We start from the raw sequence: 15,619 nt of genomic DNA on the forward strand, positions 1-15,619 counted from the left end.
TTAACTGACGTTGAAAATGAAGAAGAAACGTTATACAGCAAACAGTATATTCTAAAGACTCTGTAATACCGGTCATAATAAAAAAGCAGGACGGAAGACATTTACAGCAGTGAATTTAAACTACAGGACAGCAAAGGTTGGATAAATGCTATAATACTCATTTGGTTTGGACAGAGATTCCGTGTGGAAATGTGCACGGTATGGAGGAGGAAAGGAGGAAGGCATCCAGTGTAAAAATTAAACTGCTTGTTAGGCAAAGTCACACATGAGAGTCATTAATCTCATGGATGCAGTGAAATTTTAACTTCCGCAGTAAGTATTGTAACAACAAAAGAAAGCAACATGTAAAACCGTAAATAGTAGAATTACAGTAAACAACAGGAAACAAGGGTAGTTCACAAAGCACACTATATAATGCATGTTTAAGTAACATAATACAAATTGCTCTGACAAGTGACTTGTTAACAACAATGCAGGTAAGTAACCGTAATGTATGTAGCTGGCATTATGATGTGGGTTGATGAATCCTGTAGTGCTTGAATGATTGTTCTTATGTAGACATAATGTATAGACAGTTAATTTAATTTGGTAAACCTTGGTGGCTTGATGGTCCAAATGCGTATGTCCATGTGTAGACAATGTTAGTCATAATTTATGACCAATTTTACCATCATAAAAAATGTAGTGGAAGTCTGGTAGCTGTATTGAAATTAGTAGTATGGTACATTGTCAAAAATGAATGTACCAATAGACATGTTTTCTAGGACATGGAGCGGTCCCATTTATTTGAACCTTTAAATGTTTTTGTATCTTTATATGAGACATGAATATTGTTGTCCCTTAAAAGCTTTGGACTAAAAGGTAATTCAAGGGACACTACCAGCTCCTTTCAGGGGAGGGAAATACCTACTAAAGGTATTATAAATGGTACGGCCCAAATAACAAGCTAAAGTGCAGCCCATTCAGTGCTTTCCATTGCTGCCTTCTTTAAAAAATAATAACTTTTGGCTTGAGTGAAAGCCTACTGCTAAATGTGGCATTGAGTGTGTCGTTACTCCATCTAAGGTTAACGGGTAAAACAATGCAGATTCAAGCTATATCCTTGGTTTTATTTTTATTTTTTTTTTCACCTGAAATATCTTAATACTGAATTACTTTTTACATATTTGTAACAGTCACAATTCCAGTTCAGTAAATGTTCCTTGTTTTTGACTTTGACAATATGCAATGACAAATATATATATATATATATATATATATATATATATATATATATACAGAAGTTATGGAGCCAGGAGAACATTTTTGCTTTTTGTAGCTATGTGTCTAGCCTAACAATGGCGGTAGGAACCATTTCCGCCGCGGCGGCGGGGAGCTCTGTGCTCTGTGTGCACTCAATTTACTGATTCGATTCTTTTCAACTTGAATCGAATCCAAGTGTAATCTGATTCGCTTGATTTACTTCTCAGAGCGCTCTCCGGAATAATACACTGGCATGACAAGAAAGAAAAAAACAACAACAGCTCACTTTGAAGTACTTTAAATTTATCCAAGGCTTGATTGAGAATCGACTCGCCCCCCGAGTCACTTAAAGAAAAGTAAGGTATGGAATCGGATCATCCTCAAACTGATCATGCTTACAACTCGGCCAAGCTGGGTATCCTCACCTTAAAACTTAAAGGGGGATCTGTCTGTCACGTACATGCAGATCAGTTTAGTTAGATGAGTCTTTTAACACCTGTGCACGTCGATTTGGCGCATGCCGCTGTGTAACATCCGTTTCCCCCCTGTGTCATTTCGTTTACAGAGCGCAGTGGCTGTCGCCTCCATTCATTTACCGCTGGCTGGCTCAGTGCGCGCCTCCGCCTTACGATCTGTTGATAACTCGACCTGCAGACTGCAGCTGATTGTATTTCGCAATGGGAAACTCTTTCCATGCACGGGGAACTCGTCCAGCTTGGCAGACGACGGCAAGCGGAGGAGCGTGGCCACTCCGGTCGCTTTCGTCAAATTAGGTAAGGGGGAAATTTATGGCCATAGCTGTTGCGCGGTCGCGCAGCGCATTTAGTTCATGTGCGCAGGACGTAATTGGTTAATAGGTTGGAAATGCGCCACCGGCCCCGACAGCTCATTTAAATATCATTCTGGCTGTTTAGGTTTTGGGGTAGAAAATAAAATAACAAATAACAACAATAATAATATAATAATAGTAAGCAGTTGTATCACAATTAAGCATGTTTTAAATGATGCAGCATGTAAATGCTTTTATCATTGCCTATTCCAATTTACACACTATTAGTTGCAAAGTACACCAAACTGTTAAGATGAAGCTTAAGATTTGCACCGTTTACCATTTTACTCCATAAACAGGTGTCTGAGACTTACACATACACACACCGAGAGAGAGAGAGAGAGTGTGTGCGCATTTGCGCGCGTTCAGAATACAATAACGTTGCACCTAAGGTCTTGATGCAACATGTTGCTTTTTTACTTATTTATTTATTATATTTTGTAGATGGCTGCAGTCTCGATAGCTCCATTCAGCCCGTCGTTATTACCCTGAGGCACTGGGTTCTAGGTGCAGATCCCACTGCAGCCTACTGGGATTTCGACCTGCTGGATGGACACGGAGGCTGGCGGGCGGAGGGCTGCCACATAACGGGCTCGACGGGCAACACCACTACTGTACACTGCACGCAGCATAAAAACTTCGCCGTGCTCATGGTAAGCCGTTGCCTGTCGCTTTATGTGCTACTGTGCTGGTTACAGGTTTCCAACTGCACGCATGGTTGTACAGACATAGGGTACTTTTGAAAATGCCGAATGTGTGCTCTTTTGGATACATCTTCTTAGTAGTCATAATTAGCAAAAAAAAAAAAAAACTCTACGTCACGTGTACATCATGAGCACGTCACTGTTCTCATTGAAATTCATAGATGAAGATGTTCTCTGGGGGGGGGGAGAAAAAAAGTCACTCAAAAGCGCATCCGCTTAAAGATTGACGCCCTCGCATCTGTTCATGGAACTGTGACAAACTTCCCCGCCGCCCACTTTCCTCTCTCGTGTTTCTCGGCAGTCCAGATCGAATCGAAGCCGCTGCAAAGAGGGGGGAAAAAGCTGGAGCGCTCCGTGGCTCGGTGTTCCGCCTGCCGCGTGCGCAACGCGGAGCGCTAATTGGCTGCAGCCGCGCCGCGCCGCCCCGTAATAACGCCGCTGTCGGTGAAGAGAAGCAGCAGCTGTAGCAGCGTCGCCTCCATGCCGCTCTCCGGCTGCACTTGTGCTCTCACTCTGCTACACCGGACTGCGGATGCGGACGCTCCATATACAATCGCTTTCATGACTGTAACACCAACGGCGGCGCAATGGCATCATCATCGTCATCGTATTCATCATCATCATCATCATCATCACCGCGTCTCCCGGTCGCTCCGTAGTGCCGTCGCGCCTCGTCCGCTTTGGGACGAGCTCAAGCCCGCCGGATGTTCACCGACGACTGGGATTCGATAGACTGGGAGGTCGGTCACTGCTGTGATTTGTGTTAAACGTATGAGGGAATATAGTGAGCACTTTGGTGTTTCTCTCTGACTGTTGCTTCGGTGAAATGGGCTGATGTGGAGGTATAAAGCGCTGGTCGTGTGCGTGGCATACAAAGATGTTGGCAGATGTGAGTTTGGTTTAGTTGGTGCTCTGGGCTCTGGCAGTGTGTATGTGTGTGTGTGTGTGTGTTTGGATGTTTAATCTCTAAAGAGCGAGAGAGAGAGAGAGAGAGAGAGATGCGGGGTCCTGTCATACGGCTGTCATCACCTGAACAAAAGTGATCCCGTGAGGCGATTTAGAAAATGGAAGTGAAGCATTAGTGATTGTTGGCACTCATTGGATAATAGCACCTCTCTCTCTCTCTCTCTCTCTCTCTCTCTCTCTCTCACTCAGTCTTGCTGTGTTGCTGTTCAACGTTACGAGATTTAACATTCATATACTATGTATACATAATGTTATACTATGTATAGTATGTTCTTTGATCTTGTGCGTCTGTTTGTGCGTGCCCTATACCGTGCACCATATATCGTGAGTGAGTGTGTGTGTGTGTGTGTGAGAGAGAGAGAGAGAGAGAGACCGCCCGCGCGTGAGTGTGCGTATGAGTGTGCGCGCGCGTGAGTGTGTGTGTGTGTGTGAGAGAGAGAGAGAGAGAGAGAGAGAGGCGCTCAGGATAGTGCGCTTGCTAATGCAGTCACCACACCCGCAGTCCTTCCTCTGCGCAGTGCCCGAGAAGAGAGAGCCCTTTAAACCGATTTGCGACATCACTCTTTTTCGTTGTGTAGTCCTGTAGTACCAAATGAAGAGTTTTTTAAAAATATTTATTTTCCGTTTGTTTGTATGTTTGTTTGTTTTTTGCTTGTCGCTGCAATGAACTGCCGAACCTGTTGCTCAGCTCCATTCAGCATCATATCGTCCGTTCAAGGACGATTGTTTTCTCGTTTTCCGATGATCAGCGCCCAGATGTTGTATTCTGGTCTAAGTGATAACTCATATTCCACAATCGTCTATTGTGTAAAAAAAAAAAAAAAAAAAAGTGTTTAGCCTTGAATATTATTTAAATACGCTCTAACCAGAAGTCAAACGCTATATTTCTTTAATGATTAGATCTGAGCTACAATTCTTTTTTAAAACCTGTTTTACTCTTCACTGCCTATTATAAAATATGATCGGCTATAACAGACATCCACTATTCAAATATATTGCTGCTGATATTTCTTCTAATAAATCTCACTGAGAAGATTTAAAAAAAAAAAAAACATTGAATAATCATTCCCTCGCGTATGGCAATAAAAGACAACGGCACCGTTTTCTGTCTGAAAGTAATAATTTTCTTTTTATCAGTCTGGGTTCTATGTTGTAATCTGTCATAATGTTTAGCCTTGTTACCTGACTTAAAAGCAGCATCTTGCAACGAAGTCTAATTTAAACCATGTAGTTCAACACACTGTGGGATAGATGGCAAAATAGAAGTGCTTGATGGGTGTGTGTGTGTGTGTGTGTGTGTGTGTGTGTGTGTGTGTGGAGGTGGATGAGGACAGTATGCCATGGTTTTTTTTTCTGGTGGTCAAGAGCAGAGACTGATCTTGTGCTGTCTTTTGTACAATTGGCCATGTCCTTCACCTTGACTACCCCCTCCTTTCTCACGCAGGCCACAAAACCCACGTGTTAGTCCTGCAGCCCCCATCTGCTGATCACAGCTGATAGGAAATTGCTTATTGATTTAGAAATTCTAGTAGCAGCAGGCAGTATTGGCAAGTGTAATCTGATGGAGGAGGTAGATATCTGTGGGTGAGATTTAGCTGAATTTTGCATTTGACCATTATTTTTGCTCATGCTTAGGTTACTAAGGAGTTTGTGTTTTTCTCAAGGCTTTCTTTTTATCTGCTGGTGAGTCAACCATGATTGTCTTAGAGTTGTCTGTAATGATTTTTATTATGCTCTTGCTCAAATGATATTTCATGAAGATTTAAATGTTAAAGCTGATTTAAAGAAGTCATAAAGGATTATCTTATATACATAATTAAATTGACTTTTATCTTCAGATTGTAGTCACAATTTCAAGTTGATATTTTCGCCAGGATAATGATTTAGCTTATAAGAGGGGACGGTTTATGCTCCATGGCAATCTAGTCTCAGACCTCCTTTTAGGTACTTATTCAGAACCATGGACAGTTACAGCAGCGCCACTCCAGCTAACTAACTCACTCTCCTCCCCCCCAAAAAAAGTGAAGTGGTGTAAACGAGAGTGAACAGTTTTGTTGGCAAGGACTGCTGCTATTTCACATCACTCCAACCATAACCACATGCAACTTTCCTTATGAGTTTGCTTATGTCAATTTATAATGACGAGAGCATGCTGGCTTGAATGTGTTTTCCTGGCAGTGCAGCAGTAATGTTGGGGTGGAGCAAAAGGCTGAGTCACTCTTCTCGAGAATTGTCTCTCTCCATCACCATGACAAACTCTCAGTCTCACTTCTGCTTATTTGTTTCAGCATCTTGTCATCAGTAAACAGCACCAGAGCCATGCTTTTTAAAAGCAGGAGTGATCAACTCTGTTCTCAGAGGACCTGGGTCCAGCAGTTTGACAATTTCCTTGCTCAAAACACCTAATAATCAACTGGTAAATAAAAATATGTGTTTGGGCAACAATTTGATCAAACTCTACTGGACCCTGGCTCACCCACACCAAAATTAAACAATTAGAGTTTAAAGGTAGCTTACTTACTTAATTTTATTTAGGAACAGTGAGACATTTGCAGCCATACTGCATAATTGGAAAGTGACCCTAAGTGAGATCTGTGTGTAGATATATACCTGAATAATCATATTGTTATCTATTACCAGTATGACCACCTAGGTTTTAGGTTCCCCTCTGGCCCCTCAGGTTGTAGCTCCATGGGACCTGTGGGGCTGATGTCTGGCACTGGGATGTTGGCAGTAGATCTTTTGTTTGTGTGCTGTGGGTTGCAGGGTGGAGCTTGGGGTGGGGTTTTCATGGCTGCTCAATTGGATTGGGATCTAGCAAATTTGGAGGCTGGGTCAACAACCTTGAACTCTTTGTCTGCTGGGCCCTGTGCATATCAGACTGTGATACCTGATCTGTTGTGGCCAGCATTTAATTTTTTTTGTCAGTTTGTGCTGTGCATAGGCTTTTCTGTGGAATAGAATTAGACAGGTCCCCAAAAGCAGGTCCCCAAAAGCATAGATAAGCCTGTGTGCCCATGACCCTGATACCAGTTTAGTGAAAAATAATCGATAATCAGTGTTATTCAATTCACCTGTCTGTGGTGTTAATGTCATGACTGATTAGTGTATATTAATATACAGTGGTAACTTTGCATACAAACACACCATCTTAAGAATTTTCACCTTAAGAACTGAAATTTTGCAAGAAATTTGCCTCGACATGCAAAGCATTTTTGGCATATGACCCAACGAACTGAGCCGAACCAAATGTCGGCTACATTGTGCGTACGTCCAGGAGCCGTTGAAAACTTGTTTGCGTCAGTGAAAAGCCAAGCGAAGTGAGTTTACATATTTTTTGTACGTGTGTGTTTTTTCTTTTTTGTGCAAGACTTAAAATGTAGACATAGAGTAAACACATAGAAACCATGGCTCCCAAGACTGTTAGCAAGCACAGTAGCAAGAAGTACTGTAAAGAGAGCAACTTCCAGTTTAATTTTTAAAGCAGTTGGTACCAAGAGTAATCATAAATAGGGTTAAGTAAGGTTTAATATCTGTTTTTCAGATTTTCCTCCATTTGCATGTTGTTTCTAAATGTTTTGATTGTTTTTATATTAAAAAAATATGATTATAGTGTTGGAAATTAGTAATATCGGTAATATTTGTGGGTGGCTGAAAGGCATTTACATTATTTCCTATGGGAAAATTCATTTTGCGAACCTTGCCTTAAGAACTTACCTCAGGGGCGGATTAAATTTGTACATAGGTCAAGGTACCACTATAAATAAACTTATTAAGCCTTACTTCCTATGGATAAAACCACCAAAGCAAATTAATGAAGCACTGAAAAGGAGACTTATCCAGGTGTGTGGTTTTCAGACTTCTCATCGGGGTCAGTGCTTTATGATGCCTTTAATATGCAAATACACCTATTACTCAATTACAGAACTAATGAGTTGATAATGATACAGATCTATGCTTCTGAATTACATTTATAAATTATAAATTGCATGTTGCCAATAAGCTATATTACCCACAGTATTTTAGGGCAAGATTATTGTCTACACAATTTAAAATTTTGATTTGCACCATGGGTTTTTATTATTATTTTTAGACCTCTAATACAGGCTCGAATTTTTCACCCTCAACTACAGATCATACAAATTCTTCAAATTTTTCAAATACTACTCTCAAATATAACAACACTCTGACCAGATGTGACTTTAAAAATACATAGATGAAACTAATGAATACTATACTGTATGTAAACAGTCTATGGAATTTGCTTGTTTTTTATAACCAGAATTGACTCTAAGTTCATGTTAATGATTAAAGAATAGTAAAACTTTTAGCAGGCAGAGACATCATAAAGTCAACAGGTGGATCCTAGCATAATATATATCAAGAGACACAACCACAGATTCTTACCTCACTTGTATGTTTGTTTCTGTTTTATTCCCATCTCTGCCACCTGGCATTGGCTTCTAACTCTACACCTGTTCTCTTTTAGCTAGTTATGCAATATCTGAAAAGATTGTGGTTGTACTGAATGTTTGGCTGCAGGTAATCACAGTTGTGCAAGAAATCAAATAATTGCAAGTGTGATATTGCTTTTATACAACAGTATTATATAAAAAAGTAAATAAATAAATATTGAGTAACTGACATTTCAGATACAAAACAGACAAATTATTTGCCACACTCACTTTATACCACATCATCTACCTAGCTCACATTGATTTTAATCAGAAGTTTTATTCATTTAAAGTGTATAGTTTGCTATGTCTGCTTATTATGTGACTCTTACCAGTAGTAACAGTTTCATTGTTTGTTGCTGTGAGTGGAATTTTATATCGTAAAAAACTGATGAATGCCATAATACAAAAATTGAAAAGTAATATGTATCGTAAAAAGATATTTATGTCATGCAGTTTCTAAAACATAGCATGTACAGTAATTCATAACATACCATGCCACAAACTAGTACAAAAAAATGCAATACCTAAATTCCTACTTACTGTAAACTAAAGGCTTAGGGAAAAACCTGTAGCAAGTAAAATCTACCCATTTTTTCCTCTAACAGAATACCATAATAATTGCACTCTTACTTCAGTGATATATTCATTTTATTCTCTCTGAAAATACTTTGTAAGCAAAAGTTGTTGTGTGATACTTTAGGTTGTGTTATAGCATGATTTTTTCTTACTGTTTTTTTTCTCATAATGGAAACATTACAGTATGTTTTGAAGGCTTTTAAGGCTAAAATATTGTCCATGGTCTAAATTGCCAGTAGAAATTGTGTGAATGCAGTATTGAATGTAAATGCAATGATCTTTTGTAGGCATGCTCCAGAAGCCACTGTACTGCAGCACAGTGTTAGCTTGTTTGTGTTGGCCTCAGGGATAATGAAGAGGATAAATGGCGATAAAGCCTCAGAGCTTGCAGGGAGGATTCCTGAATAGCTTAACACTTGTTACCTCTGGCCCTCCTTCTCTCTCTCTCTCTCTCTCTCTCTCTCTTACTCTCTCTCCCTCTCTCTCTATCACTCTTCCTCGCTCTCTTTCTCTGCTAAACCTGCTAAAGGTCAAATCATATTTATTTATATTTCATAGGCATGAGGCATTGCAGTTGTTCTTCGGGCAACACTGAACCATAAACTTGTGCATTAATACACAACCTCTGATGTGCATTTTTATACATTCCATCATAGGAAGATATTAATATTGATTAATATGAATATTAATATTATTAATATTAATAAAATATAAATACTACTACTACTGATAATAATAATAATAAACAAAGACAATTCTTTGTCCATACGCTGCTCAATATGTCCACTATTTTTTTCAGTCCTCCTGTTTCATTTACACCATGGTTTGTGAAAAATACCATAATCCTGTGATTCTTGTCTTATTGAATGTCCGATATAATGTTAAGAATTAATTAGTTTTAGTAGGCATATATTTTATAATCATTTGGAATATTCTCGTCTGGTTTCTTGGAAAATTTTAAAGTAAAAAAATCTAAATCTTTAAATGTTTTTATAGGCATGTGTATGAGTTTTTTTTTTTACAACAGTTTTGCTTAAAGATAAAAGGAAATAAACAGAACTGTAAGATAAAACGTGCGTCCAGTGGAATAGTTCTGAGGTTCTGACTTACATCAATTTCTATTTGATTCAATGTTAAGCAAATGAAAACCTACACTAATTACTGTTTGTCACATTCATTACTAAAATAGGGAGTGATACAAACATTGTTGTTATTTAGGTGGATATCATTGTGTGTAATTATCCACTGATTAGCCCTAACATTAACATTAACAATTATATACCAGTTACCTGGTGACAGGATCAAGGGCACCCGAGGCTCATCTTTGCCCATGCGAAACAAGGCCAGTCAGTCCAGTCCGAGTCCTCAAAAAAGTTATTGCAGCCTAAATTCCCCCCGAAAGTCAATACTGGCCAGGATAGAAAGAAACCAGAACACTTAGTGCACCACAGCCAACTGGGTACTGGGCCGAGCAGGCAAAGAGCCCAAGGTAGCTGACCAGGCCTGCATATTCCCCAGACCCCAGTTTAATCGAGCAACCATTGGATGCACTGGACAAACAAGGTCAATCCCTTGAGTATCAAACCCAGAAGTCACAGCACCCAAAGAATCTTCTGCTGACATACCACCACCATAATACCCCTCCCATGAGGTCTTGTGGAGTCATGCCCCTAGTGACCAGACCTGAACCTACACAATATCATGCTTAATGTTTTGGATGGTAAAGTTATGGCTGATCAGTGTATGCTGTAGTTTAAAAAATACTAATTGATTTGGACTTTTGAGGATTTTTTATTATTATTCCACAGCACTGTTCAGTTCTTAATTCTCACTGGTCTGACGGTGAGATTCTATAACAACAACACTGATATTAGTTTTGGCTGTGGATTGTTTTTTTTATTGTTGCATTTTCTCTGATATATTGTCAGTTCTTAAACCAGAACATGTGCCCTCAAACAGAATTAATATCTGGATAAAAGTTGACATGGTGAAGCTTTCAATAAGATGTTTATTTAAAATTATTTAAGAACTTTAAGAGAGAGAAACAGAGACAATGGTGAGAAAACAACACTCCAGGCTACTTTAACGTAAACGATTATACAACGTTGTTTTGTGGACATTTTGCAACATTAAATGTAACTGTAAATATATAAAAAGTAAATGTTTGATGATTTTCAGCGTTGGGGAAATTGCTGCTAAACCAGTTTGGGATGATACAGTCTTCTCCACGGCACATCAGGCTTCACCCCATCATTGATTATTTTGCCATCTGTAGCATGCCCTGTACGGCTTTTTACTGCTTATTTAATTAATTCAACAAGCAGGCATTGATCTGTGGTGTTATAATACGGTACGGTAATAAATGAGTATAAATAATGTAAGTCAGGTCAACCTTAAGTGAAGTCCTCGAATTAATGTCATCTAATAGCAAGAACACATTAATTATGGAATTTGTTTATATTTGTCATTATAAACTTATTTCTAGTCATTAATCAAGAATTGTATTGTGGCTTCCTAATGTGCTATTAATGCTGATGAACTGTTCCACTTAATCTATTGGCTTAAGTAGTGTTAGGTATGGAACGAGGGTTATAATTGATCTTGTTAAAATTAATCCAAGAGCAACATACGGCTATAAGACATGCCTCCGTCCGTTTTAATGTTTCTGAATACGTTTTCTGTGTATGCTTAAAAATAGGACATAATTAGTTTCATTTAGTTCCACCTGGACCGTTTGGAGGACAGGTCAAGTCACTGACATGTGCTAATTTCTAGCTCAGTGAAAATATATTTAGCGTGTACTTGCTGCATACTGGGTACTGCTCATGGGAGTTCTGGGGTAGTTGTGGATCAGTGTGTTAAGGCTCTGAGTTACTGAATGGAAAGTTGGTGGTTCAAGCCCCAGGTCGGCCAGGTAGGGTAAGGCCCTTAACCTTATCTGCTCTAGTGGCTGAACCTGTATTATGGCTGACCCTAGGTATGCTGGGATATGTGAAAAAGAATTTAACTGTACAGTAATGTATATGTGACAGATAAGGGCCTAACTTAACATACATTAGCGGAGTATTAAGGTATATCACATGAGAGGGTACTATTATGAGGAATATATCACAAACTGTGCTGATATTCAACACAACAGTGTGATATTGCGTATATACAGTACAACAGTTCAACAGGCAACATTTGAATCAAAAGATTTTTTTTATTTTGCTCCACCAACACATATCCTTCTGGAACTAACCAACCATGACTGGCGGAGCTGGTGAAGCGACAGTTAGTCCATTTAACAGGGGATGAAGGTAGTTTTAAGTTCTTACCAGTACTACTGTATGTATGTTAAAATGTGAGGAGAATAAACCATGCAGGTGGTGGACAGTCCTGTAAATGTCATAAGTTTATCTTCATATATTTATATGTTTATTCCTTTTTTTTTTTAGAATATAAGCTCCATGAATTTCCAGGTTCCCGGGTTAAATCCCCAATAGTGTTAAATGGAAATCTAGAGCGCTAGGTTGTACAATCACTTGTCTCACACACTTAGTAGGGCCCTTAATCAGGGGTACAGAGGGGGTTTTGCAGCCTTGTTTTAAGGAGCTAGTTAGGCGAAAATAAAATAACACAGAGGCAATTTGGACTGCCTTAGAAGCAATTATTAAGTAGAATGTGGGTTTTTGCGAAGCACCTGCGCTCTCCTCAGTTCTGTGGACCGTACCGACCTACTTTCACCCATGATGACGACTGACAGTTAGTGTAATTAACGATTGATAGAGCACCTGGGACACGGCGTGGTACATAAATTTACACATCCCAGTTCTGTTACTGTCTATTATAACCACTCTGGAATACCCCTCTCCCGATCAGATTACTTGGTCAGAATGAACTGTTATATAATACCAGTTATACAATTCAATGGCATTTTAAAAGTTATTTCCTACTCCTTTGTTCAATTTTGTTCAAGCAGTGCTCAGTGTACTTAAATACAGTACACACACACACACACACATCCATAGACACCCTTATACTTTGCTTTGCTTTATACATAATGTATTTAAGCTGATTTTCTGTTCCTATTTATTTATTTTTTGCTTAAAAGTGCATTGCTTTAACCTATTTTTATTTAAACGATAATGATCCTTTGGTAAATGGCTTACATATTAAAATACTGATGCTTCGTTCTAAAGTGTGTGTGTGTGTGTGTGTGTGTGTGTGTGTGTGTGAGACAAAGAGGAGAAAGAGGCTTTGTGGATATATTTCTGCAGCTACTCTTATCTTTTAATAGGTGTCATCCATCAGGGGGATGCAATTATAAACCCTGTATTAGAAAGCTAATGACAGATTTTCCAGCAGGCGCAAACCAGTGTAAGAAAGGAAATTCTGTTTTCCTTCCTCACCTTGTATACGTTTTCTTGCTAAAATAGAAGCCGAATGTTCCCATTTGTTCTAGCAGTTACAGTATAGTGCAGTGGGTAAAACAAATTATTATTTTTTTCCTTCCTTTGGTTTCTCTCTGATTGTGTGTGTGTGTGTGTGTGTGATGGTGCAGTGTTGACTAAATATAAGACGGCTTTCACATTTTTTGTGCTAATATTTCTCGTACCAGTCTTCTTGAATTTGTATAATAACGCTACATAATTTAGGTGGTGGGCGTGGCTACAGCTCATTTATTTCCCATAGCACTTAATTGATTCAACAGAATTCAGGCACATCATCTTCACAGGTTTGGATACAAATTTAATACACTATGAGATTCATTTGACTTCAGCATTTGACTTGTAATGCTACCAGGAACATTCAAATGTTTTTATTTTCTTTTGCCCTTTATCCTGTGCTTCACTAGGGATGACGTTTGATACAGAAAGCAAATTCTGTTTTAGAAAAATGCTCTGTTTTTTTTTCTTACACCAATAGCTAATTAGCAACTCCGGATAAACAAATATCACGTGCACGGCAGACCACTGTTGAAACGCTGCCCGCGGAGAACAGGTGCATTATAAATAGGTAATACTTACTAATGCAGCATTGCAGTACTGATGATATGACAGATCTAGGTAGCCTAGTTGTGCAGTGGGTAACGGTGTGTGTGTGTGTGTGTGTGTGTGTGTGTGTGTGTTGTGGATGTCAAGAACATGCCAGCAGATTGATTAGTGACTATAATTTTCACTAGGTGCAAATAAATGTGTGAATGCATGTGTATTGACTGGTGCCCGCTCAGGATGTGTTGCCTCCTCACACCAAGGGTGTTCAGTAAAGGCTCCTGATCCAACACAATCCTGAGCAGGAAAACATGCTTCCTGAAGATGAATAATAAGTAAAACAGCATGTTTAAAAGTTATAGTACAATTCAATATTTGCGATGGAGTGCATCGTGTCCAAGGTGCACCCTGTCCTCATGCCCTGGGAAGTGTCCTGGAATAGGCTCCTAGCCTTACGCGAACCTACAGTATATACAGGATAAAGCGGTACAGACTATGAGAGAGTAAGTGAGTGCTAGTTATACTTTTAGTCTTTGCAATTTCATACCAGTTTATACTTTTTAGGCATAAAGTAGTATAATGGTTAAGCATAGGGTTAAGGACAGGGTTTGGAACTAAAATATATTTAATGAATATGAATGTAGACATAATTGATAGGAGGCACATTATTATTATTATTATTATTGTAACAGAAATGTTTACAGGACATCTGGTTGAGATGAAAAGTATGCATTAAAACTGGGTTCGCATAAACACCACATGGGGGATGTTTCCCCCACTGTTGACTTACCACTTTCATACTTCATTTGAGTACTGACCTGTACTGTACAAACACTGTAGTGTGTTAATGCAACACTCTAGGTGTTAATTCACCACTGGGAATTTTGCTGTGTTCAGCATTTACACATGAACATACAGAGCAAGACAAGACAAGAGGACATCTTCAGAACCGGAGACCTCGTGGGGGACATTTTCAGGATGTGTTAAACCCTAACTTCTTCATCTTTAATTTACTTATGGCCATATATTGAGCTTGTCATGAAGATGACCTAAAGACCTCTTAAGGAATCTTAAGCTTTAAATATTTACAGTTGAATGGAGGACTAGTCTATATATATATAGCAATAGACTATATATAGACTATAATATATATTATTTCATTATTTGTAGACATTAAATAGATGATATAGTGAAGCTCAGGGTTGTTTACAGATGCACACAGATGTGCAAAACATCTGTTTTACTAGCAGTTTGTTAGCAAACGAACATATTATAAAGTATAGCATAGAAGTGTCTTCTAAGTATTATAATGTAATATTTTTGGTTATTTTGCCAAAAAATATATAAACAGATATAGATATAGGGAATTGTATTACACTCCTATCCTACAGCTTTTTTATGACTTCTTATGACTATTAATCAAAATTCAACTACTTCAAACTCCTTCAAATTCACATGAGCTTCTTATTAAATCAGGGAGCTTTAGTTCTTTAGTCCTGTAGTGTTATAAAGTTCTGTCTGGTTGATGCCCAGAGATGACACTGGTTATGGTTTAAGGTGACACCAGAACGTGATGGTTTGTTTACACTATGTTAAATGTTGATTCAGGTAAGTATAGTTTATAATGTGTTGTTGACAGTGTGTTTGTGTGCGATTATAATTTTGCCTAAATCTGCGCACTGCATGCTAGAACTGGGTGATGACTTGCATTGTTCAGGATGACTCAGATGAACAGCCGAATGTCGAGTGTGTCTTTGTACATAAATGCCTCTTTAGGGAAAATGATGTTGAGAGTTGACTCAGGCATGACAAAAGAATCAGATTTCCAGATGAAATCTTCTGTCACAATGATGTCTTGTGTGGCTCGTTATA

General features: G+C 38.7%; 1 protein-coding gene across 2 annotated transcripts in view; it reads left to right on the forward strand.

Annotated features, from left to right (window-relative positions):
• The window catches only part of LOC128529092 (adhesion G protein-coupled receptor A1), a 225,257-nt gene that overhangs the window by 165,118 nt on the left and 44,520 nt on the right, over positions 1-15,619 (forward strand). The window contains exons 13-14 of one of the 2 annotated variants that reach the window (XM_053502426.1): positions 1,808-2,015; positions 2,516-2,724. In XM_053502426.1, the coding sequence (XP_053358401.1) occupies positions 1,808-2,015; positions 2,516-2,724 (417 nt within the window). Of the gene's footprint in view, positions 1-1,807; positions 2,016-2,515; positions 2,725-3,451; positions 3,516-15,619 lie in introns of those variants that run through there. The other variant, XM_053502427.1, reaches the window with a different exon arrangement.

Source organism: Clarias gariepinus, chromosome 8, assembly GCF_024256425.1.
Source record: "Clarias gariepinus isolate MV-2021 ecotype Netherlands chromosome 8, CGAR_prim_01v2, whole genome shotgun sequence".
NCBI classification, from domain to species: Eukaryota; Metazoa; Chordata; class Actinopteri; order Siluriformes; family Clariidae; genus Clarias; species Clarias gariepinus.